Source organism: Pelophylax lessonae (assembly GCF_965119305.1).
Source record: "Pelophylax lessonae genome assembly, chromosome: 6".
NCBI lineage: Eukaryota > Metazoa > Chordata > Amphibia > Anura > Ranidae > Pelophylax > Pelophylax lessonae.
Genome location: NC_138773.1, coordinates 116,426,342 through 116,453,245, shown reverse-complemented (window position 1 = coordinate 116,453,245; position 26,904 = coordinate 116,426,342). Strand labels below are relative to the sequence as shown.

The 26,904-nt window shown below is 44.5% G+C and overlaps 2 protein-coding genes across 3 annotated transcripts in view; one reads left to right on the top strand and one right to left on the bottom strand.

The window, feature by feature from the left end:
- SYT17 (synaptotagmin 17) overlaps positions 1-26,904 on the bottom strand; it is a 244,243-nt gene that overhangs the window by 138,402 nt on the left and 78,937 nt on the right. For both annotated transcript variants that reach the window (XM_082260190.1, XM_082260191.1), the window contains exons 4-5: positions 25,800-25,948; positions 22,521-23,140 (exon numbers count right to left, since the gene is read on the bottom strand). In XM_082260190.1, the coding sequence (XP_082116316.1) occupies positions 22,521-23,140; positions 25,800-25,948 (769 nt within the window). The remainder of the gene's footprint in view (positions 1-22,520; positions 23,141-25,799; positions 25,949-26,904) is intronic.
- LOC309557689 (uncharacterized protein) lies at positions 4,472-17,203 on the top strand (the record flags this gene model as incomplete). Its single annotated transcript, XM_082260467.1, has 2 exons — positions 4,472-5,262; positions 17,143-17,203. The coding sequence occupies 2 exons, from the start codon at positions 4,472-4,474 to the stop codon at positions 17,201-17,203; spliced, it is 852 nt and encodes a 283-aa protein (XP_082116593.1).

Below are 26,904 nucleotides of genomic sequence, written 5' to 3'. Positions count from 1 at the left end.
GATGGAGAGCATCTGTGAACAGCAGTTTTCAAGTCTTGCCACAAATTCTCAATTGGATTTAGGTCTGGACTTTGACTGAGCCATTCTAACACATGAATATGCTTTGATGTAAACCATTCCATTGTAGCTCTGGCTGTATGTTTAGGGTTGTTGTCCTGCTGGAAGGTGAACCTCTGCCCCAGTCTCAAGTCTTTTTCAGACTCTAACAGGTTTTCTTCTAATGTTGCCCTGTATTCGGCTCCATCCATCTTCCCATCAACTCTGACCAGCTTCCCTATCCCTGCTGGTGTGTTCAGGGTGATGTGCAGTGTTAGTTTTCCGCCACACATAGCGTTTTGCTTTTAGGCCAAAAAGTCCAATTTTGATCTTATCTGACCAGAGCACCTTCTTCCACATATTTGCTGTGTCCCTCCACATGGCTTCTCGCAAACTGCAAACGGGACTTCTTATGGCTTTCTTTCAACAATGGCTTTCTTCTTGCCACTTTTCCATAAAGGCCAAAATTGTGAGGTGCACGACTAATAGTTGTCCTGTGGACAGATTCTTCTACCTGAGCTGTGGGTCTCTGCAGGTCCTCCAGAGTTACCATGGACCTCTTGGCTGCTTCTCTGATGAATGCTCTCCTTGCCTGACCTGTCAGTTTAGGTGGACAACCATGTCTTGGTAGGTTTGCAGTTGTGCCATACCCTTTCCATTTTTGGATGATGGATTGAACAGTTCCACCTTGAGATGTTCAAAGCTTGGGATATTTTTTTCTAACCTAACCCTGCTTTAAACTACTCCACAACTTTACCCCTGACCTGTCTGGTGTGTTCTTTGGCCTTCATGATGCAGTTTGTTCACTAAGGCTCTCTAACAAACATGTAAGGGCTTCACAGAACAGCTGTATATATACTGAGATTTAAATACACACAGGTGGACTCTATTTACTAATTAGGTGACTTCTGAAGGCAATTGGTTCCACTAGATTTTAGTTAGGGGTATCAGAGTAAAAGGGGCTAAATACAAATGCACGCCATACTTTTCAGATATTTATTTGTAAAAAAATGTGGAAAACTATTATTTTCCTTCCACTTCACAATTATGTGCCACTTTGTGTTGGTCTATCACATAAAATCCCCCCAAAAAACATTTAAGTTTTTGGTTGTAACATGACAAAATGTGGAAAATGTCATGGGGTATGAATACTTTTTCAAGACACTGTACACCCTTTGTTCACTATCTATCTAGAAGCTTATCTGCCTTTGCAATTACTATGTTCAAAAAAGCAAAGGGATTTCCAGTCACTACTTACCAACCAGCCAGCAACCAGCCAAATTAACCTGTCTCACAGTATGCGTTAAAAACAGGGGTTTAGTTGCACACATTTGCAAATACATGCGTAAGCTGCAGGCCGCAACAAGGCACCCTGATATCTGCAGTCCCTAAGTCTACCTTTAAAGAGTCTCCACAATGGGAGCACATGCATTCTGATGAGATAGATGGAGGACAGGTGACTGGAGGGAGCCCACCCCTCCTTAAAAGTGCAGGGTCACACTGAACGCCCAGCACATAGCACAATGGCAGCAAAGGTGTCAGTGCGTTGCCTGACCAATAAAATACCTTTTCAAGAAGCTTATCTGCCTTTGCAATTACTAACCTGTTGATCTTGCCAGTGTTTGCATGGAATTCACATTTCCTGTGGAGGGCCATCAACAGTAAAACTGTACTGCTGAATTTACTGCCGTGTTTTCGGCCCTCTAAGCCATGTCTTCTATTTTCAAAGATCAGAGACACCACACCATCGCACATATGTCTCCAACCCTAGAGGTGTTGTTGGCCAAGGAAATAGTGCTGACACTTCCTTCAAGGTTACATTTGATAGCGGTAATGTAGGTCAGTAGACACCCCCATTCTCCCAAAGAGAAAGAAGCCTGATGCAGGTATTGGCAATCACATGACTGCAGCTAAATATTGATATTTCATTTGTACAGGGACATTTTTATTTTAAAACAGATGGTTTTAAATAAAGGGTTTATGTTGCTGCACTCTTTTCTAAGTTTTTATGCATTATCTTGCAACTCAGGAGGCGACTCAGGAGGTTTTAAACCAGAACAACATTTCTTTGTCTCTTTAAAATTGCAGGTGGCTGTTTGAGGTGGGCACCTGTTTCGCTCTTGGTGCTGGCTTTCACACTTGTCTTGCCTTGTGCATACATGTCTGTAGTGTCCCACCAGTCCGCAGTTGAAGCAAATCGCTTCCAAAGACTGATTGGGCCTTGAGAAAATTTTGGTCACCAGTAGAGTAATCATATCCATATGGTTGGGTCATCTGGGTTTACAAAAGCTCTGCCTCGGAGTTGCCACTGACTGCACTAACCATCCTCACTCCAACAACAGGTTCCGATCTCTTCTTTTTTTGGATTCCAGCATGGCTTCCTCTTCTCGAACAGTCCTGATTCATTCAAGGTACTTTAATTTCCACCACCCCCTCAAGTTTTCAGCTGAATAATAATAGGATGTAAGGATTGAGCTTCCCTTAAACCTGTTGCGCCCAAACTTCATCTACTGATCTAGGGTCTATATCTTTCATCAACAATAGCTTATGCATTATTTTGTCAAGGTGCCTCATTAATTCCCCCCCCCCATTCTGAAAGGTATGTTCAAACTGGTATAAGAGGTCATCTTGAAGGATATTTAAGTATTCATACGTATGTGGTACATTCCTTTTGACTGAGTTTGAGATTATGAATAGCTTCTGAGGCAACGCGCTATTCCCTTTTACTGGGTGCTGAAGCGACTACCGGCTGGAACCATGTCTAGTCAGAGCAAGAGAATGTCATTAGCATACAAAGGATCTCCTGAAAGAGTCCAAAGCTTTATTTAGTGGCTTTATTTATTTATTACAGCAAATAGCAAAGTTTTTGGAGTCACACAGGACCCCTTTATCAGGCATGTGACCAGCATCTGTCACTCTTAGTTGAACCAGGTGGGACTGAATGTCATTAGTCAGCTGCAGACTAGCACCCTTCTCCATTATAGAAGTATATAGGTGTGAGAAGGAACTTAATCAGTTTTTATGTCTAGTATGAATACTCGCTGGTCAGAATGAGTGCTGTCACTAGTTGTTGGATCTGCCCTTCAGTTCAGTTCTTGCCAGGCATGTTGACCAACACACTTGACCCCAGTCAACCATTTTGTTCTTGGCATCACTCCGCAGTCATAGCAGTGTCCACGTTGATTGTCTCTCGCTCATTGTCTTGGTTTTATACATTTAGAACAATGATATCCCTGGACGACACCCCCACATCTAGCACTTCCCCCACAGGAGCCACCTGGTAAATTAGATGCTCTTTTCTTCTACTTCGACTCTGAGAACAGTCTCAGCCCCACTGACACAGCAGGTTAAGAAAATGGATAGTGCACTGCTACTGAGAGAAAAAATTTAGTTCACATGCACACAACTAAGGTTCAGTATCAAAAAGCACACATCAGACTGGTTAGTGGCAAAGAAACCCAATATATTGTTACAGGTTGCATTAAATAGGAGCATTCACATAAATGAGTAAGTAAAGGATAAGGTCAATCACTGTTCACTAGATAATATATTTCCTAGGCTATAGCAGCATATAATTGAATTATATGCAGCTTAATTAGCAATAAGTAACGGTATTAGAAAACAGTAACAGCAACAGCTGTAATAACTCCTCTGTAAACAGTAGGCTATATACTATGTATTTATCCTGTAGGATATATATATATATTGTGACGGTATGCGAGGTGAGATAGTGGATAATCGCTATATTTCACCTCGCATACGTTCTGTGGTGAGAGACTGAACCGGAATCCGGCCCGGGTTTTTCCAGCCTCTGTGACAGGCTAGGTTCCGGTCCAGAGATTGTGAGTTACCTGAGTCCATGCTCAGGTGGACTTTAAATTAACAGGAAAAGAGCACAGAAATGCTCTGGCCTGCCTAAGACTCAGGAGGGGAATCTGAGAGAGGAGCTGTGTGTGGACTTTCAAAAGAACAGGTTTGCTTTACTATGTGTTTTGTGGGTGATGGGGACCAGCCCCACACTGTATAGTGAGGATAACCATTGTTTAGTTTAGTGCCGGACGGCAAGGATTTATTTTATTGTTTTGTTGTTTTTTTGTATCTTTGCAAACCTCTGCTGAAATAAAGCTGGCAATCCACCAGACTTTAAAGAAACTACCTGCGTGCTGGCCTTAAGTTCCTGTGAAAGGTGATCCCTGTGAGCTAATCTCCCACACGTGGTGGACTCAGCGGGCACTTTCTAAAGATGGAGGAAATGCTAAAGGCCCTGCTACAGGCCAATGCAGCTCAGCGAGAAACAAACCGCCAAATCGCAGAGGCCGCTAGAGCACAACAGGAGGCTACTGCAGCACAACTGGCAGCACAACAGGAGGCCGCTGCAGCACAACAGGCAGCACAACAGGAGGTTGCTGCAGCACAACATGCAGCCCAGCAGGAGATGAACCGGCAGTTTGCAGAGGCTCTGCTAGAGTTAAAGAAAGAAGTTGCATCTCCTGTACTAGCTGAACCAAAATTGGTACGTGCCTCGTACCACCTGCAAAAGATGACACCGGCCGATGATGTGGAAGCATACCTGGCGACTTTTGAGAGAGTCGCTGCACGTGAAGGTTGGCCAAACGAACAGTGGGCGGGTCTGTTAGCCCCATTTCTGACAGGAGAATCGCAAAAAGCGTATTTTGACCTGGACCCAGATAAGGCCCAGGACTATGAGACTCTGAAAGTGGAGATACTCGCGCGCTTGGGTGTCACCATGGCAGTCCGGGCCCAGCGCGTGCATCAGTGGACCTATTCCAGCAGCAAGCCACCCCGTTCTCAAATGTTTGACCTGGTCCACCTCACCAAAAAGTGGTTGCAACCAGAGACCTTGACAGGCCCCCAGATCGTGGAGCGTGTGGTAATGGACCAGTACCTGCGCGCGCTCCCTGCTGCTCTGAGGAAGTGGGTCGGACAGGGGGACCCCAAAACTGCAACCGAATTGGTGGACCTAGTGGAGAGGTACAGTGCTACGGAGGACTTGGTGAACCCGTCTACGCCCCACTTCAGTGTGTCTAGGGGTGCAAGATCACCCAGCGGTTCTGGTAAGACTGTTCCAGGGTTAAAGTGCACGGGGAAACTAGATAAGACTGTTGTTACCGCTAATGAGACTGTTGGTCCTAGGCCTGGAGACTGGCCAAAGAAGCCAGGAAGGTCTTTGGGACCACTAAGAGGACTGGGGATAGAGCACATACAGTGTTTCCGCTGCCATGCATTTGGGCATATTGCTGCAAACTGTCCTATAAATGATGAACCTATGCAATGCGATTTTGCTTATAGGAAAAGACGCATATCTTTGTTTGCACAGGTCGCATATACTGCTTCATGTCAGAGTCGCATTGAAAAGCAAATGTGTGTTATTGCAGTGGATGGAAAGCCGCTCACAGCCCTGCTAGACTCTGGAAGTGTAGTGACCCTAGTCAGAACTGATTGTGTAAATCCCACAAAATTACACCCCAGCACCATTGGGGTCATTTGCATCCATGGGGACACTCGGGACTACCAGACAGCAGTGGTTGAGGTTGATACCCCTTGGGGCAGTGTGACCCATTCAGTGGGGGTGGTGCCTTCGCTACTTCATGAAGCTTTAGTGGGGAGGGATTTCCCCCATTTTTGGAGGTTGTGGGAGAACAAGGGGAGGCTGGTGGAGAGAGCTCCCCCTGCTCCGGAAGCACAGGAACTCTCACCAGACCCTTTTTGCCAAAGGGAAGGAAACCCTGTTGGGGGAATCGAGGGAGCTGGAGATCCTCTTCCTTTCCCTGTCATGGCTGGGGAGCCGGAGGACCTGGAAGCTAGCTCCCAGCCAGAGGGTAATGAACAGGAGGACATTTCTGGACCTGACAATGAGAGTAGCCAGAATGTGGTACCCGACTTAGAAGTCAGGAGAGAGGATTTCTGTACCGAGCAATTACGAGATGTCACCCTCCTTAGAGCCAGAGAAAACGCTAAGATGGTGGATGGGGAACCAGTAGATCCTCACTGGGCGGTGTCTTTTCCCTACATGGCCATTAAAAACAATTTACTGTATCAGGTGATAAAACGGGGAGAGGATGAGGTTGAACAGCTGCTGGTTCCCAAACCCTTCCGCAGGTTGGTCCTAGACCTTGCCCATGGTCATGTAATGGGGGGACATCTTGGTATCGAAAAGACCAGGGAGAGAATCACCCAAAGATTTTTCTGGCCCGGGTTACATGCAGATGTCAGGGGGTACTGTGAATCATGCCCTGAATGCCAAATGTCGGCACCATCGCCCCATTTTCGCAGTCCCCTGGTCCCTCTACCAATCATCGAGGTTCCTTTTGAGAGGATCGGCATGGACCTGGTGGGGCCGGTAGTGAAGTCTGCCCGGGGTCACCAGCATATTCTGGTAATCCTAGACTATGCGACACGCTATCCTGAGGCCATACCCTTGCGTAATACTTCCGCTAAGGCTATCGCCAAGGAGTTAGTCCAGGTGTTTAGTCGAGTGGGAATCCCAAAAGAGATCTTAACCGATCAGGGCACCCCATTTATGTCCAGGGTTACCAAGGAACTGTGTAGATTATATAAAATCTCCCATCTCCGTACCTCTGTCTACCACCCCCAAACGGATGGTTTGGTCGAAAGATTTAATAAAACCTTGAAAAGTATGCTAAAAAAGGTGGTTGACAAAGATGGGAGAAATTGGGATTTTTTGCTCCCATATCTTATGTTTTCCATACGAGAGGTTCCGCAAGCATCCACAGGCTATTCTCCCTTTGAGCTCTTGTATGGTAGACATCCCAGGGGGCTGCTGGATGTTGCCAAAGAAACATGGGAAGGTGAGGCCACCCCATATAGAAGCGTCATAGAGCATATCTCCCAGATGCAAGATAGAATCGCTGCTGTCCTGCCACTGGTACGAGAACATATGGAGCGAGCGCAGGAGGCCCAGAGGAGGGTCTATGATCGGGGTGCCAGAGTCCGTACTTTCAGCCCCGGGGACAGAGTGTTGGTACTGGTTCCCACGGTTGAAAGTAAGTTTCTAGCCAAGTGGCAGGGTCCCTTTGAAATTATCGAGAGGATAGGAGAGGTCAACTATAAAGTCTACCAACCAGGGAAAAGGAAACCACAACAAATTTATCATATGAATCTCTTAAAGCCCTGGAAGGACAGAGAGACTTTATTGGCTGCATCTCCGGCCCCAGCAGACCGGGTGCCGGTGACACCTGACGTCCCCATAACAGATTCCCTGTCGGTGGCACAACAAAATGATGTTAGGGGGTTTGTGTACAAAAATAGAGACTTTTTCTCCCCCTTACCTGGCCTGACCAATGTGATCCAGCATGATATAGTGACAGAACCAGGGGTTCGTGTAAATTTAAAGCCATATAGAATCCCAGAGGCCAGGCGAGAGGCAGTCGCAAAGGAAATAAAAAATATGTTAGAGTTGGATGTAATAGAAGAGTCCCACAGTGAGTGGTCGAGTCCCATAGTATTGGTCCCAAAACCTGATGGCACTATCAGGTTTTGTAACGATTTTAGGAAACTCAACAGTGTATCCAAGTTCGATGCATACCCGATGCCTCGGGTCGACGAACTCGTGGACAGGTTGGGACAGGCCCGCTACATAACAACCCTAGATCTAACGAAAGGCTATTGGCAAATACCCCTAACTGAATCAGCCAAAGAGAAGACTGCCTTTTCCACTCCTGAGGGCTCGTTTCAATACAAGCGGATGCCTTTTGGTCTGCATGGGGCCCCTGCATCCTTCCAGAGAATGATGGACAAAACTTTGAGACCACATCGCTCATACGCAGCTGCTTATTTGGACGATGTGGTCATCCATAGCCTAAATTGGGACTCGCATCTGCCCCGAGTACAAGCAGTGGTAGATTCCCTTAGGGAAGCAGGTCTCACGGCCAACCCAAAAAAGTGTGCCATAGGCCTGGAGGAGGCCAAATACCTTGGGTATGTTATTGGTCGGGGACTGGTCAAGCCTCAGACCAATAAGATTGAGGCAATTCAAAAGTGGCCCCAACCGGTAAACAAAAAACAAGTTCGGGCCTTCCTAGGCATTACGGGGTATTACCGGCGGTTTATACCTAACTTTGCCACCATTGCCGCCCCTCTGACTGACCTAACGAAGGGTAGAGGGTCGGTCATGGTCAAATGGAATCCTGAAGCGGAGGAGGCGTTTCAGAGGTTAAAGCAGGCCCTTTGTGGACTGCCGGTGCTGGTGACTCCGGACTTCACAAAGGAGTTTGTGGTACAGACTGACGCCTCCGAGGTGGGCCTAGGTGCTGTACTATCCCAGATCAGAGGTGGTGAGGAGCACCCGGTTGTATACCTGAGCCGAAAGCTAAACAAGCATGAAAAAAACTATGCTATTGTTGAGAAGGAATGTCTTGCTGTTAAGTGGGCTTTGGACTCCCTGAAGTATTACTTGTTGGGGAGGTCGTTTAAGTTGGTCACTGACCATGCTCCCCTAAAGTGGATGTGTGACAACAGGGAGAAAAATGGCCGCGTGACAAGATGGTTCCTGGCTCTACAGCCGTTCAAATTTACAGTAGAGCATAGGCCGGGCAAGCTCCAAAACAATGCGGATGCCCTCTCCCGCATTCACTGTATGATTGGGTCTATTGCTCAATCGCCGGCGCTTGAGCAGAGGGGGAGGATATGTGACGGTATGCGAGGTGAGATAGTGGATAATCGCTATATTTCACCTCGCATACGTTCTGTGGTGAGAGACTGAACCGGAATCCGGCCCGGGTTTTTCCAGCCTCTGTGACAGGCTAGGTTCCGGTCCAGAGATTGTGAGTTACCTGAGTCCATGCTCAGGTGGACTTTAAATTAACAGGAAAAGAGCACAGAAATGCTCTGGCCTGCCTAAGACTCAGGAGGGGAATCTGAGAGAGGAGCTGTGTGTGGACTTTCAAAAGAACAGGTTTGCTTTACTATGTGTTTTGTGGGTGATGGGGACCAGCCCCACACTGTATAGTGAGGATAACCATTGTTTAGTTTAGTGCCGGACGGCAAGGATTTATTTTATTGTTTTGTTGTTTTTTTGTATCTTTGCAAACCTCTGCTGAAATAAAGCTGGCAATCCACCAGACTTTAAAGAAACTACCTGCGTGCTGGCCTTAAGTTCCTGTGAAAGGTGATCCCTGTGAGCTAATCTCCCACAATATATATATATATATATATATATATACTCTGTATGAATGGCAGTGATGAAATTTAAAACTCTCTAAAGAGGTACCTCTTACTATGGACAATAGGCTAAGTTCTTGTGAGGCAGCTATCTGAGTAAGCAGTCTTTATCCCTAGTTCTTCAACTGGCTAGGGTTGGGGCCCAATCTTTACGGTGGTGCACATGAGTACAGTCCCAGTAAAGTCTGCATGCAGTAAATAACGCTGCTAGTTAGATGGCCAGTCCCTATGCGCTCAGTCTTTGCTAGCAGCAACAGGTTAATGACAGCTGTGTTCTCTCACCAGTCCCAGCGACACAGCAACAGGGGTCCCGCTGTTCAGATGTCAGCTCACTTCTGGATTTGCGTTGAGTGACTCAGCACATGGTCTGTAGCAGGTTGATGTGTACAATGCAGGAGCAGTGATTAGCACACCTCAGTCTCCTCACAGCAAAGAGGAAATCCCTTAATACTCAGCCTGTGAAAATACAGCCCTCTCCTTATACCTGGCTCAAATTGGGAATTGTAGTCCAATATTATCATAGTAGAGTTTTTTATTCCCAAACTTCGCCTCCCAGGATTCAGTGCTGCTAACAATCAAGTCTTTTGAGCAAAAAGCACTGCAAGACAGTTTCTTATATTTTTTCTGTCTCTAGCCAAGCACCTGGCTACACGTGTAAAAAAAATCAACGTAAAAATACTCACATTAATGTGTGTCAATGATTTATAGCCCTTGTTTCCATGTATAGTTTGCAATTATCTATGTACATTGAAGCAGTCTTTCCTCATGTTTGATTTAAAACAAAGGATCCTCTGCAGTAAGTTTTCTTGCTGGTGACCATTTGATCTAAGCTGCCTAAGCAGAGAGCTGAGGTACAGCCGTTTTTTTTTTTTAAATCATCGCATGGCTTTTTTTTTTTTCTTCAAAATAGTGTGATTTAGGGCTCATTTACACAGGCAAAAAGGCCTATACAGTGTGTTTTTATGCGCCTTGGGAGTGACAAATGTCTCTGTACTGTACATTCCACCTCAGAAGTGAGGAAAAGGGTGGCTACTTTCCTACATATGGTGGCACCATGTAGAATGAACATAGCCACCGTCTAAAAGGATACTGGAGCACAGCAGCAAAAAAAAAAAAAAAAAAAAGGATTTGGAGATCTGGAGGAGGCTATACACAATAGAAGGTACTTTTTTGATCTAAGAATACATATTTGAATATTATTATTATTTTTTTTTTTTTTTGACCCAAAGTTTTGTGACACTTAGAGACCAGGCCTTTTTCTGACACTCTTTGTTTACAAGTAAAAAAATCATTTTTTTTGCTAGAAAATTACTTAGAGCCCCCAAACATAATATATATTTATATATATATATTTGTTGCAGAGGCCCTAGATAATAAAATGGAGGTTGTTGACATTTTGTATGTTACACAGTTTTTGTGCAGCAATTTTTTAAACTAAAAAAATAAACTAATAAATTAAAAAAAAAAAAAACAATATATACTAGAATTTTTTTGTAACATATGAAAGATGATGTTACACAGAGTAAAAAGATACTTAACATGTCATGCTTTAAAATTGCACGCTTGTGGAATGGCGCCAAACTATGGTACTTAAAAACCTCCATAGGCAACGCTTTAAAAATATCTACAGGCTACCAGTTTAGAGTTAGAGAGGAGGTCCAGTACTAGAATTATTACTTTTGCTGGTGTTGGCATATGTGGTGCAAACACTGTTTACATATGTGGGCGTGAACTACGCATGCGTTCATTTTCCATACAGAAGAGAAGAGGCCATCTTTCCTTCATCCATCTCTGTGCCCAGCCGCAGCCAGTGCCAGATCGGTTCTTGGGCTTCCCGGTCAGCCAGGTAACCCCGAGAACTAATGGGAAGTATCAGGGGGAGGGGGGGAACGACCCCTCCTGCTGCTTCTAAATGTGATCCAGTGACGAATGAGCCGCTCGGACCACTTTTATGAGAAATACCAATACCAGAGGGAAAAAAATAATACCAGGATTATGGCATCTAGCTGCAGCCATAACCCTGGTATTAAACCTCAAAGTAATTACGTATTTTCCCAGTCAGGTGGTCGGCAAGTGGTTAATTCAGGGAAGCAAAGCAGGAGCTAGCAGAATTTAACTTTCTAAATGATGAGTTCTGAGGTAAGAATTTTAACAACTATTTTACTAGGGAATGTTTATTTTTTTGTGCTTAATGTGTTCAGCTATAAAACACTGAGGGTTTAACACTACTTTAAAGTGATACTAAAGTCTAATTTTTTTTATTTTTTTGTTGAAAATAACAAACATGTTATACTTACCTGCTCTGTGCAGTGATTTTGCACAGAGCAGCCTGGATCCTCCTCTTCTTGGGTTCCTTGTCAGTGCTCCTGGCCCCTCCCTCCTTTTCAGTGCCCCCACAGCAAGCAGCCTATGGGGGCACCTGAGCCAAACTGCTGCTCTGTCTGTCCCCTCAAACAGGGAGCCGGGGCCCCGCCCCCGCCCTTTTCTCTCCTATTGGTTCACTGACTTTGATTGACAGCAGCGGGAGCCAATGGCGCCATGCTCCTTTCTCAGCCAATGAGGAGAGGATTCCTGGACAGCTGAGTCTTTCGTGCAACATCGCTGGATCTAGATGGACTTTTAGGTAAGTATTAGGGCTAATTCACACTATAGTAATGCAGTCCAGATGTGTTCCAGATGGTTTTCTGCATGAGCGTTTTTGACGCATTTTTGATGCATTCCAGTTTTTGATGCATTTTTGGTATGTTTTTGATGCAGTCCCATGGATTTTTTCCCCTCTTTTTTCTTTACTTTCTAATAAGGACGTGTGCACCAGTGTGTTTAGGTGCGTTTATGGTGCGTTTTACAGTGTTCCAGTTCAGTCTAGTGCCGGAAAAATGCAGAATGTTTTACTTTTTTTCTGGAACTGCAAGCACTGGTGTGAACTTTGCCATTGGAAACCATATAATCTATTTTCCATGTGTTTTTGATGCAGAAAAAAAAAACGCACTGGACAGCATGTGGTGTGAACTAGACCTTAGGAGGCTACTCATGTGAAGGCTGCACATGAAGGTTTTTTATTTTAATGCACAGAATGCATTAAAATGATTGTAAATTGTCCTTTTATTTTCCTATTAAAAAAACAAACATGTTATACCAGTGTTCCTCAACTCCGGTCCTCAGGGCAAACTACTGTAACTGAAAACTGAAATACGTCACAGGTGATATAATTTGCTGCTCAGTGATTGCAGTATTCTAGTCTGCACCCCCTCCCCCCAAAGTAATACTTAAAATCTGGCCTGTTAGTGTGCCCTGAGGACCGGAGTTGAGAAACACTGTGTTTTACTTACCTCCTCTATACAGGGGTTTTGCACAGGGCAGCCCAGATCCTCCTGTTCTCAGGTCTCTGGCTGTATCTCCTGGCCATCGCTCCTTTTGAGTGCCCCCACAGTAAGCAGCTTGCTATGGGGGCACTCGAGCTGAGCTGCAGTTCAGTATATCAATTCAGACACAGAGCTGCCGCAGTTCAGCCCTGCCCCCCCCCCCTCCTGATTGGCTAACTGAGTTTGATTGACAGCAGTGGGAACCATTGGCGCCGCTACTGTGTCTCAGCCAATCAGGAGAGAGAGTCCCAGATGACTGCGGCATTTGTGGACATCCCTGGATCAAGAGGGGGCTCAGGTAAGTATTGGGGGGCTGCTGCACACAGAAGGCTTTTTATCTTAATGCATAAAATGTATTAAGATAAAAAAATAAAAAAAAAACCTTCTGCCTTTACAACCACTTTAAGTTTCCCCGATTTAAGGACCCTAAGAAAACTAGGGGAGATTTGTTAAGGTAATTGAGTTTCCTCCATATGCCAGAATTTAGATGTCTGTGTCTGCTTGTGTTGTGTAATATAAAAACAGGTTCACTTTAAATGTACAGTTTTCATAAATAACTAAAATGTGTCTTTAAAACAGAAGATTGCTAGGATTGGATATGTGGAACTCTGCATACCATTAAGAATCAGTGACAAACAGTATAGTGTTTAGCTGAGTTAATAACTGAGCATAATTGTGGAAAAACAGCTGTCTGTAAGGAGAACGTTAATTGAACATTAGTTACCCTGGTTACTGCACTGGTCAGAGCTGTAAGAGCAGTCCTTATAGCAGGCAGAACTGCTTCATCATGATAGCCATGGCTGAAACATCTGTCACTGCAGCCAGGGCGACACAGCAAGCAGAAAAACAGCATCCGTGCAGAACACAATGTTCAAAATGATTTGCTTGAAATGAATCTGACAGCTGCAATATCAGCTTCTCCAAATATATATAAGGAATCATATTAAAAAAAAAACCCTCAGTGATCACTCAGATATGGTTAACGTCAATTAAATGTGCTTTCAGTGATTCCAAGACACTTCTATGCACACTCATTCCTTTTTCTACATATCTTTTTATGTGCTTATTATTTGATCCTTTCATTGTAAACCTGTACTTGTGGGCAAGAAGAATGGGGTTAGCACAGTGTTTCTCAACCTTTTTTCAGTTAAGGCACCCTTTAAAAATTAGAAACATTCTTGAGGCACCCTTTAAAAATTATAGACAATATTGAGGCACCCCATTCTAAAATGTAAAAGCTATTCTAATAGTTTTAAATAATGCAGCAACATCCAAAAGTCCAAGTAGGACACCCAACATTAGAGGTGATTTATTCTTTCTAAGTAAATATACTATTGCAAATTGGTACTGACTAGTAGTCCACTGTTTCTATTCTCCCTCAGTTTTCCCTCCATCACTCAGCTAAGGAGAACCCAACACTGATGGAGAGGGGCAGGGTCAAACAAGGATGGTCTGTAGACTCATAGGTGTGCGCAGCCTAATGCATTAGGGTGCGCACACCAAATCTCAAACACACACTACCGATCACTCACGATGTTCATTCAGAAAGGGAGGGGGCCGGCAAATTATATATTTACCGGCCCCTTTCCCCACTCATCCTAAAACATCCCCACAGCAACAGCCGGCTGGAGAGGAGAGAAGAGAAACCGGAAGAGCTGTGGGGGTAAGGGGGAGGGGAGCCAGGGCAGTAGGGGGAATCTGTGCTGCACAGGGTGATTAGGGTGTGCCTGGGCAAACCTGGCACACCCTGTGCGCACACCTATGTGTAGACAACTGACATCCTCCTTATCGACTATTGATGCTGTTGATTGTGAGGACGCCGACAGCTAGAAGGTTGTAATAGTGCACAATGAAAATCTGTGATTTTGTGTAACTAAAAGGCAGGTTTCATCCACATGCCAGCTTGTATACAACTATTGGGCAATTTTTAGGCGTTTTGCCAAGGCACCCCTAAAGAAACCTCAAGGCAACCTGGGGTGCCTGGGCACCCTGGTTGAAAAAGCCTGCTCTATCCCTTATAGCTACCTTCTTGCAGGCTCTCTTGATGGTACCATGTGAGTAACCCCTCTCTTTGAACAGTCTATGGAGGTCTCTGGCCTCTGTTTGATAGTCACTTGATTTTGTACAATTTCTTTTTAAACGCAGAAACTGACCAACCGGTCTCCCCCTTATTAGAGACTCTGGGTGGTGGCTATCCGCCATCAGTAGTGTATTAGCTGCTGTCTCTTTTCTAAACGTTTTTGTATATAATTTTCGGTCTTCCTGAGTTATAATCAGGTCAAGGAATGGGAGGCTATCTTTTGTGGCCGTATATGTTATCCTGATGTTCCATTAAGTTCACTGATAAAGGTTTCTAGTTCCCTGTAGGTCCTCGCCCAGAACAGTAGGACATGTGGTGCTCTATCAATGCTTATTTCTGTGTCTGCAAGTACTCTTGACCAAAACTACCACATTTTTGCAATTTTTTCTAATAACCCACTAATTCTTTTACACCTTATTTGTAAAAAAAAAATTAGTTTACAGCAAATATAGCAAATTACCCAAGTGTTATATTCTTTTTAAGTGCAAAGGGGAATCTGAACACAAACGGAATCATCCAAAATTATGGACAGGAAAAAAAAGCAGCAGCAAATGAAGTGTCTCTAAGCCTTCAACATATATATATATATGGAGTGGTAGCATCTAATACTGCCATACATGACTCATACTGTGCCAAGGACTAATGAAAATTGTCCTTTTTAATAATACTTAATGCATTCAGGCTCTGCTGCTCTCATTCTCTGATCTGAACAGGAAGGTCATTTTTTTTTTTCTGCAGAAGATAAGTTCATGGTACCCATACAATCCTGCAAGAATACTGAATGCTAATCCGTATTACATGAAAATCTGATCTTTTTGTTCAGTATTGTATAGTTAAACAATAATTTCAAGCTTCAGATTCTAAAATATACAGTATGTCCAGCCAAATAGGAGGAAGATTACAATGTTGGGATTTTCCACTATAAGGGGCTCCTATAAAAAGAATTCTCATAACCTAGATGTAGCAAACCATTTAAACAATTACTTCTGTTAAGTCTTCTCAGAAATAAATCACACTAAAAATAACAAGTTGAGGAATCGTTTTGGTTCTAGTATTGACGGTTCATTGCTAGGATTTCTGGAGACAGATGTATTAGGGGAACTCACTTAATAAGGGCTTAATAAAGTAAAGTAATGGGCCCTGATGGTATTCATTTCAGAGTTCTAAGAACATTGAGGTATAGTTGTTGGACCGATAACGGATCTTTATCCATCTCTTCTAAAGGGAGACGTACCCAATGACTGGCGGACAGCTAATATTGTACCTATCTACAAGAAGGGCAGCAAGGTAGAAGCTGGCAATTTCAGGGCAGTAAGTTTAACATCAATTGTAGTCAAGTTAATAGAATCATTCCTGAAAAGAAGGATCATTAATCACTTGCAAATACACAATATGCTGGACCCAAAGCAGCATGGCTTTACTGAGGGCAGATCATGTCAGACTAATCTGATTGAATTTTTTGGCTATATAACCAGGTTGGTGCTGTGGACATAGCATATCTTGATTTCAGTAAGGCATTTGATACGTTCCACATAATGATCTAATACAAAATTTTGTACAAGCTAGGACTTAACCCTTGGGTGGTTCAGTGGGTATACAGTTGGCTAAAGGATAGATACCAGAGTGTGGTTGTAAATGGGGTTCACTCGGAACAGAGAGCAGTTACTAGGGGTGTACCACAAGGCTCTGTACTGGGTCCTGTTCTATTTAATCTATATGTAAGTGATATAAACTAAAGGTTTGTTGGGTAGGGTATGTCTTTTTTTCTAAAGATACAAAGGTGTGTAACAGGGTTGATATCCCTGGAGGTGTCTGTAACATGGAACATGATTTGGCATTGCTGGAAGATTGGTCAAAGCAGTGGAGACTGAAAATCAATGTTTATAAATGAAAAATAATGCACCTAGGGAAAAATAACTCCCGGAGAGAGTACAAAATTGGGGGTACATCGTTGGCCAGAATTACAGAGAAAAAGATGTGGGGGTAATTATTTCAGATGATTGCAAAATGAGCAAACAGTTTGACCAGGCAGTAGGATGCATCACTAGAGGGGTCACCAGCAGGGAGAATTCACCTTTATAGAACTTTACTGAGGCCTCATTTAGAATACTATGTCCAGTTCTGGAGACCTCACTTACAGAAAGATATTGATAAAATAGAAGGAGTCCAGAGACAAGTAACAAAAATGGTTTGGGTGAGAAAACATATTGAGAGTGACTTCATGGAACTTAATATGTACAGTTGGAGGAAAGAAGGGAAAGGGGAGACAGGACTGAAACCTTTAAATACATCAAGGGAGTAAATACATTTCAGGAGGGCAGATTTTTCAATATGAAACCATAATCAAGAACACAGGGACATGACCTCAAACTAACTGGAGGAAAGTACAAAACTAATCTTAGAAAGTATTGTTTTACTGAAAGGGTAGTTGATGATTAGAATAACCATTTATTTGCTGTGTAGAGTCACACTTTTCAGAATAACCTTTTCACAGACTGTGTGCATCACCATTCATCTCTTATAAGCCTGAACCCAAAGCGCTTTTTTTCCCTTTGCTGAATGATGCTTGGAATAAACTACCAGCAGAGGTAATGAGACAGTCAATGGCTTCAAACATGCTTGGGACAAACGTAGATCTACACTCAACAGACAATAAAGTTAACAAAAAAAAAATGGGCAGACTCAATGGACTACTTGGTCTTTTTCTGCTGTCACTTTTCTATGTTTCTATGTAACTTGCTTCTCCACCCATTTCATCAGACAGGCAGTGAGGGTAAATCTGTAACATTAACTGAGAAAGAAAAAATATATGTTTTAGCAGAGTAAGAAACGGTTAGAACCCCTGCAACCTTTTTTTTCTATCGATGTCCATGATGCAGATTTTACCTTGCTTCCTGTTTGGTGAAACCATTGTCAACAGTGCAGAGAGTGGAGAGAAATTTCTCTAACAGAACCCTGAAAAGCAGTGAAACTCAGACAGGTGTTCTCCCCAGCCTTAACCAAAACTTAAAGTCTGAGGCGTAACTAGAACCTTCAGGGCCCCGGTGCAAGAAATCATGAAGGGCCCCCGACCCTGGCAGGGGCCCTTTTCTCCAAGTCTGGGGCCCTTAATCTCCATCTCTGCAGTCTCAGCACGGAATGAATGGACAGGAATAGCTCTGTAAACAGCTTCCTATTCATTCACAAACTGAAGCATAGTAAACAGTTACTATGCTTCAGGTATGAATGGACACAGTGAGTGCGATACCGATCACTCACTGTGTCCATTCAGAAAAAAAAGGGCCCGAAGGGGGGGTACTGTTAAAGAAGGGGGTTAGTGTAACAAAAAGGGGGTAGTATGACAGGAGGAGGACAGTATGACAGGGGTGGTAGTGTGACGGATAAGTAGTATGATGGGGGGTATTGTGACAGGAGGGGGGCAGTATAACAAGGGGCAGTGTGACAGGGGCAGTATGATGGAGAAATAGTGATAGGAGGGGGCAGTATGATGGGGGTATTGTGGCAGGTGCAAGGCAGTATGACAGGTGGGGGGGCAGTGTGACAGGAGAAGGGTATCTGAGAAGTATGACAGGAGGGGGAAGTGTGATAAGAGGGGGCACTGTGAGAGAAAGGGGGGCAGTGTGACAAGAAGGGGCAGTGTGATGGGAGGGAGTGTGGTGGGTTGGCAGTATGACAGGGGGGAGCAGTGTGATAAGAGGGGGCAGTATGACAGGGGAATATTGTGACAAAAGGGGGCAGTGTGACAGAAAAAGAGTACCTGGGAAGTATGACAGGAGGGGGGCAGTGTAATAAGTGGGAAGCAGTGTGATAAGAGGGGGGCAGTGTAATGAAGGAGCACTGTGAAGAGAGGGGGCTGTTTAACAAGAGGTGGGCAGTATGACAGGAGGTAGTGTGACATGAGGGGGGTATATATGACAGAAGGGGGCAGTGTGATGAGGGGGCAGATTGATGGAGAGGCAGTGTTACAGGAGGGGTGCAGTATGACTAGGGGGGGATTGTCATGGTCTTACCTTCTTGCTGTTCTCCTTCGTTTGACATGTGCTGGCGGCCATCTTGGTTTCTGGGTTTCTTGTAGCCTCCCACCCTGCGGCTCCTCCTTCCCACTGGGAGGAGCTGGATGCCTAGCTCATATATATATAGGAGGTCTGTGGCTTCAGTTCCCTGCTTGGTCCTCCTGTGTTCACATGCTACTAAGACTGCTGCTACTTCTGGTTCCTGTTCCTGGCTTCGTCTGTCTACCCTGTTGGTTCCTGATCCTGGCTTCGTCTGACTACCCTGTTGGTTCCTGATCCTGGCTTCGTCTGACTACCCTGCTGGTTCCTGACCCCTGGCTTCGCAAAGACTCTGCATCGGTTTCGCCATCCGTTTGGACTTTTGCTTTATAGCTTGTTTTTCAATAAAGCTGTCTTATTTTCACTTATCTGTTGTTGTACGTCTGGTTCATGGTTCCGTGACATTAGGACCAAGCCATGAATTCTGACGGTACAGGGCCATCCTCGCTACCCACGCTGGTTGCCAGACTTGATCAGCAGGATCACCTTTCCGTCCTACGTGCTTCTTGGGTACAGATCCAGAAGTCCCTTGAGGTCTCTGCGCAGCGCCAGAGACTCCAGGCTGATCGCAGACGAGCGCCTGCTCCTTCCTACCAGGCCGGAGACCGTGTATGGTTGTCCACCCGCAACCTCAACCTTCGAGTGCCCACTCCCAAGCTGGCGCCTCGCTTTGTTGGTCCCTTCCGAGTGCTTCGCAGGGTAAACCCGGTAGCCTATGCCCTTGCGCTTCCTCCTGGCATGCGGATCTCCAACGTGTTTCATGTCTCCCTGTTGAAGCCTCTGGTGTGTAATCGTTTCACTTCCTCGGTTCCTCGGCCTCGTCCGGTCCGAGTGGGCAATCGTGAGGAGTATGAGGTGAGCAATATCCTGGACTCACGCCTGGTCCGCGGTCGGGTGCAGTTTTTGGTTCATTGGCGTGGTTATGGTCCAGAGGAGCGTTCCTGGGTTCCCTCCGCAGATGTCCATGCTCCTGCCTTGCTCCGAGCCTTCCACGCACGCTTCCCTCAGAAACCGTTCTTTACTCCGCGGAGGAGGGGCCCTTGAGGGGGAGGTACTGTCATGGTCTTACCTTCTTGCTGTTCTCCTTCGTTTGACATGTGCTGGCGGCCATCTTGGTTTCTGGGTTTCTTGTAGCCTCCCACCCTGCGGCTCCTCCTTCCCACTGGGAGGAGCTGGATGCCTAGCTCATATATATATAGGAGGTCTGTGGCTTCAGTTCCCTGCTTGGTCCTCCTGTGTTCACATGCTACTAAGACTGCTGCTACTTCTGGTTCCTGTTCCTGGCTTCGTCTGTCTACCCTGTTGGTTCCTGATCCTGGCTTCGTCTGACTACCCTGTTGGTTCCTGATCCTGGCTTCGTCTGACTACCCTGCTGGTTCCTGACCCCTGGCTTCGCAAAGACTATGCATCGGTTTCGCCATCCGTTTGGACTTTTGCTTTATAGCTTGTTTTTCAATAAAGCTGTCTTATTTTCACTTATCTGTTGTTGTACGTCTGGTTCATGGTTCCGTGACAGGGATATGGGGCAAGGGGGCAGTGTGATGGGAGACAGTATGACGGGGGCAGTGTAATGAAAGGAGGGCTGTGTGACAGGTGCGGGGGCAGTGTGACAGGTGGAGGCAGAGTGACAGGTGGGGGCGCAGTGTTACATGTTGGGGGCAGTGTGACAGGTGGGAGGGCAGTGTGATAAGAGGGGGGGCAGTGTGACAGGTGAGGGAGGTAGTGCGATAGGTGGGAGGGCAATGTGACAGGTGGGGTGCAGTGTGATAAGAGGGGGCAGTCTGACAGGTGGGGAGCAGTGTGACAGGTAGGGGGCAGTGTTATAGTAAGGGGCAGTCTGACAGGTGGGGGAGCAGTGTGACAGGTGGGGGCAGTGTGACAGGTGGGGGGCAGCGCGATAAGAGGGGGCAGTCCGACAGGTGTGGGGGCAGTGAGACAAATGGGGGGGCAGTGTGATGGGGCAGAATGATAAGAGGGAGGCAGTCTGACAGGTGGGGGAGTGTGAGGTGTGGGGGCAGTGTGACAGGTGGGGAGCAGTGTGACAGGTAGGGGGTAGTGTGATAAAAGGGCGGCAGTCTGACAGGTGGGGGGGCAGTTTGACAGGTGGGGGAGCAGTGTGACAGGTGGGGGGCAGTGTGACTGGTGGGGTGGCAGTTTGATAGGAGAAAGGCAGTGTGACAGGTGGGGGGGGGGTTGGCGTGATAAGAGGGGACAGTCTGACAGATGGAGGCAGTGTGACAAGTGGGGGGGGGCAATGTGACAGGTGGGCATTGTTACAGAAAGACGCACAGCATGCTCAGGTGCTGGGCTTACCTCACAGGAGAGAAGCCTAGAAGAAGCAGCCCTTGTACATACTGCTCCCCTGTGATGTTCGTGGGATGTCCCTCCGGCTAGCAGTTTACTTCCTAGGTGTCAGTGTATACAGTGGAGAGGGGAGGAGCCTCTGACCCAGGCAGGTATCAGCAAGAGTGCACAACCAGAGCGACTCACTTGTGCACTAAATCTGGTGCCTGCCCGGGTCAGAGGCCCCTCCCCTCGCCACTGTATACACTAACACTCGGGAATTGAACTGCTAGCTAGGGGGGCATCCCGCGGACATCACAGAGCTGTCGATCACCCCCTCCACTGTATAGTTAGCTGCCAGCTGGAGGTACATTGGAAGATGCCGGGTCTTGGGGCCCCCCACAGTGGCGAAATGCCAGGACCCGGTCGCAAGTGCAACTGCTGTGACCCTGGTAGTTCTGCCACTGCTTAAAATTACATTTCACTTTTACAGAAAAAATGTAAAAGTTAACTAACCCCCTACAGCCTCCCCATCCCCAGTCCCTGCTGTAGTTTCCCCTGTGGGTGATGAGCTGCTGTCACTGCCAATGCAGCAGGTGCAGTGGTCCAGAGATTTTAAATCCTTTTCTTCCTTCTTTCTGCAAGGCTTTCGAGATATATCAGAGTGACTCTGATCGGTCAGCACCATCACAGAGCATTTCTCTAATCTGTCCCAGAAGCGTTGTAGAAAGAAAGGGGAGAAGAGTAGGGATTTTAAATCCCTGGACCACTACACTGGCTGCGGGGTCACTGACAGCTCATCGCCCATGGAGGTAAGTTTAGCAGGGATCAGGGGGTAGGGAGGCTGTAGGGTGTTAGTTCACCTTTTTTAAAAAAGATTCAGCAGGACATACACTTTAATATATTACACTTATAATATATAAAACTTTTCGGATAGAAACATCGAGGCTGCACATGCTGCACAACAGCATGGAACAAGTATGCCAATCATACTTGTTTTGAGTTAGTGTGTACCAGAGGGTCAGCAATACAGCTGAAAACAATCATTTGCAAAATAAGTCATGCAATGGCAACATTCATGTTTCTCTCAAGGTTTCCTTTAAATTAAAACAGAATTGCGACCTGAAAACAAAAAAAAAATTGAGAGCAGGAAAGTTGTTTTTTTTCTAATAGAAGAAACATACTATGTCTCTACTGCAATAAAGGCTTCTTACTTTTCTCCTTGCATTAATATTTACGCATGTGAAACTGAATGTATAGTTCTGGCATCTGCTGGGTGACAGGATGATTGAACTCCTGTGGGCATGTATTCAGTCTGGAGAGAAAATAGCTTAACAACATTCAATTCCCCCCTATTTGTATAGAACCAATGTATGTGCAATTTACTTTACATTTACTTGATAAATGTAAAAAGTCTGATAAAGGAATCTTGAAAGTTTGCATTCTGTAATTCAGTCTAATAATTCTTGTGTAATATATACAGTGTAAATAGAAAAAAAATCCTACCTGAGAGCTTGGTATGATGGCCTTCCACCAGTGTCCTCCTTTTACAAGGTCAACTTCATTTAGTGGCATTGATACTTTCCCAATAACACAGTGCCTAGAGAACTTGTCAAAATCCACCACAGTTAAAAGCAATGTTCTTCTTTGGGCTTCTAAAAATGGGATTTCAAAAGTATATCGTTCCTCATATACTGGGTTCTGGGTCTTGCGTTTGACACCAGTTTGCTTAGAGTTCTTCTGATCTGGCAAGAGACATATCTTCACGTATGGGTTTGAATGAGCCATGTCTTGTCTAGAGCCATCGTAAGATATTGGAGGTGGCAAGTCTCTGGCCTCAATCACCCTGACAGTCAGATAATTGTGCAGAAGGTCATATTGAGTACTAAAATGCAGCATACCTAATTGATACTTGGTTAAAATTTCATCATTAGTTAATGAGTCTACATCATCATTGCTGGAATCAACTGGATATAAATGAGGTTCAAATTTCCTAAAATAGTCTTCAGGGGTGTATATTTTCCTCAGTACTGTTGGTTGTACAATCTCTTTTTTAGCTCCTAATGCACCAAACTCAATCGGTTTTATATCAATTAATGGAGAACTGGGTCTTCTAGATTCTAAACCTAGGGAAAAATATGCATTTATAACAAAATTATTGCTGTGTTTGGAGCACAAGGAACATAATAGAACACAAAAAAAAACTCCACGCAAACAGCTAAATACGTAGTTTTAATATATATATATATACAGTATGTTAACCATGACAAAGGATATGCAACTCTGTTCAGCAGTTCTTGCCATTTACACACCTCTGCCACACTATACAGTCAGAAAAATCACACTTATACTTTCAGGTTCAAGTTTACTACTTGCATTACCTCTCTGCTATCTTATCCAAGATGTATTGTCCAATAAGCCAGCTATTGGTAGAATTGACAGAGGGGAGATATATGTATGAATATTATTTGCTGAACCAAGAAATATGTCTGTCACCTGCCTAGCTTTTACATACAGTGGGTATAAAAAAGAATCACTGCCTTTAAAATAATCACATTTTGTTGCTTTGCGACCTGAAATTAAGACAGACACAGTTTTTGTATTATCCATTATAAGTAAAAGATATAATACCAACATGTCAGATAAAAAATGTGGTCATTTTTGCTGTATGCTTTTGGTCATTGTCATGTTGGAAGAAAAGCCTTCTTCCCATTGACAACCTTCTGGTGGATAGCAACAGATTTCCCTCAAGAATTTTACAGTATTTTGCCACATCCCTTTTTCCTTCTATCCTGACAAGTGATCCAGTACCTGCTGCAGAGAAACGCCCCCATAACAGCATATTACCACCTCCATGCTTTACTGTAGGAATGGTGTTGTTATTTGGATGGTGAGCTGTATTGGATTTCCGCCAGACATAGTTTGGTGTTGATGCCAAATCATTAAATTTTAGTCTCATCTGACCATAACATCTTTTTCAATGTGGCCTCAGAATCCTCATGAAGCGTTTTAGCAAAGCTAGGTCGTGACTGCATGTGGCTTTTTTTTTTTTTTTTAAAGAGTGGCGTTTTTCTTGCAACCCTCCCATACAAGCCACATTTGTGTAGAATTTGTGATATTGTTGTCACATGCACACAATGACCACTCTTGTTCATAAATTCTTGCAACTGCTTCAGAGTTGCTGTAGGCATCTTTGTATCCTTTCTGATCAGTTTCCTCCTGGCTCTTTCATTCAGTTTGGAGCAATGTCTTGATCCAGGGAGGGTCTGTGTTGTACCAAATACCTTCCACTTCTTAATAATATACTTCACTATGCTTCTAGGCATTAATCAAGCCTTTGAACTTCTTTTTTGTATCCATCTCCTGACTTGTGCCTGTCCACAACTTTATCCCGGAGATTCTGGTAACAGTGCCTTGACACCCATATTTGATTGTTTGCTTCAGTTGCACTACCAGGGATTGAAATGCTCCAGGAAAGCTCTTTTCATGTTGAGCTAATCAAAATGACCACAGCCCTTCCTAGTTGAAAGTCAAATGGCTTTGTGTGGCATTGAGAAACTGATTAGCTACATCTGATTGAGTTTACAAATCATTTTTCAGAGGGGGTAATCCCTTTTCCAGCTCAGTAATTCTGTTTTTTAATTTTACATTTTGTTCTGACATGTTGGTGTTATATCTTTCACTTAGATGTTATAAGTTGGGTAAATACAGCTGGATACAACTAAAACTGTGTCTGTTTTCATTTCAGGCTACAAAGCAATAAAATGTGATTATTTTAAAGAGGGGTAATTCTTTTTTATACCCACTGTATGTATAAGTCATGGAAGAAATCATTGACCAGCTTTATTAAATGATAATATCATAAAAGATACGTCATCTGTTGTGCAAATCATGCATCAATAGATGAATTGTTTAACAACCTGTTGTTTGATGCGGGGGTGATGATGGCCACCTAACCTCCTCCTTCCTCTTGCTTTTATTGTGTCACATTTTAATCAGTGACATATGTTAGAATAAAGGTAATTTTAAATTATTTTTGCTTTTGTATTGTTGGCACCTTAAAATTCCCACTCTTGATGAACTAGGTGTTTTAAATGTTAATATCCAACTTGTAAGTTAATCACATATTGATATTATTTCACTTTATTAGATCAAATCATTAAAGTAAAAGATAGAGGAAAGACTTGATACCCCAGCGGTTGCAGTGAACTAGCAGCAATAAACAAATAGCCTTTACAAAACCCCCACTAAACGTGATGGCTCTACCCAGTGGTGTAGCGTGGGGTGTGCTGGGGGGGTCAGCCGCACCGGGCGCAAAATCCGAGGGGGGGGGACATCCAGCAACCCCGCCAGTGTCACTACGCGGCCGGTTTAGGCACTTTTTAATGGAACACCGTCCGTCCGTACTCCTGAGACGACTTAAATTTAAAAATGGCGCCGCCCGGCGACAACATGTCACAGCGCATTCGCCGCCGCTCGGGAAAGGCCGTACATGTTCGACTATTCCCAGGAATAACCAAACATATACGAGCTTTCCCGAGCGGCGGCAGCGCATGCATAATGATGTGTTGCCGCCGGCATCAGAGCTCATCAGAGAGACACAAATTGCTTATTGTGCTAGGAATCCCTAGCAACCTTTCAATGAACCATAGGGTTCCAGGGAACTCTGGTTGAGAAAGGCTGAAATAGACCTACCAAGACCTCATAAACTATTTAATGTCCTACAGTATATTCTAGGCATATGACCCTAGTTACTGTATGTCAAAGAGTGTTAAGAACTCCTACTTGAAATGCGCCTGGTGAGGCTGTACGTAGATCTGGATGTATCTGAAGATGATCTTCTTCTGTCTGGTGAGGTCTCCTGTGGCGTTGGAGGTGGCTCGCTTGTTGTATTATCTGAATCTCCTTCCTTTTCATCACTGCGATTATTTATCCTATGTACAAATTGATTAATAATTAGTTGGATAGTACAAACATCAATAAAAAATAAAATGTGGGAGGTAACTGGATCTTGGATTTTTTCTAATAGCTCTTATGGTAGTATATTTATGTGTTAAAAAGTTCTGACAGATTTAGAGAAATAAAATGTTTTGTTTCAAGTATGCCAATCTGCTAACTAGAAAGAAGTTTTTAAGGAGTCACAAACTTTTTTTCTATTTTCTGCTATGTTCAAACATAGCATAGAACAGCCATGTTGTAAAAAGACAAAAGTACAAGTTTATTGAGCTTTAAATGATCGGGTTACAGATAATTTGTTGTAGCACTGATTGTAAAGAGACAGTTAAATGCATTAAGATGCATTTTAGATAAAAAGCCTTCTGTGAGTAGCAGTCTCCCTCACACTTACCTGAGCCCCATTTCTATCCAACGATGTCCACAAGTGCCTCAGCTATCAGGGACTATCTCTCCTGATTGGCTAAAACACAGCAGTGTTGCCATTGGCTCCCACTGCTGTCAATCACACTCAGTTAGCCAATTAGGAGAGAGAGAGGGGCGGGGCTGAATGGATACATGGAGCTGCAGCTTGGCTTGGGTGACCCCATAGCAAGCTGATTGCTGTGGGGGCACTCAACGGGAGGAAGGAGTCAGGAGAGACAAAGAGCGACCTGAGAAGAGGAGGATCCGGGCTGCTCTGTGCAAACCCACTACGCAAAGGAGGTAAGTATAATAGGTTTGTTTGTTTTTTTTTTATATTAAAAAAAACACGAGACTTTCCAATCACTTTAAGCCTAGTACACACAAGCCGAATGTCAGGAGTCATCGGCCGGTTCAATAGAAACCGTCTGACATTCAGCCCGTGTGTACTGCAGCTGGTCGGTCAGAAGCATGTCAACAAGCATGTCAAAGGGGTATGACCAAAAAAGGTCTGCCAACTGGCTCCCGATCAGCG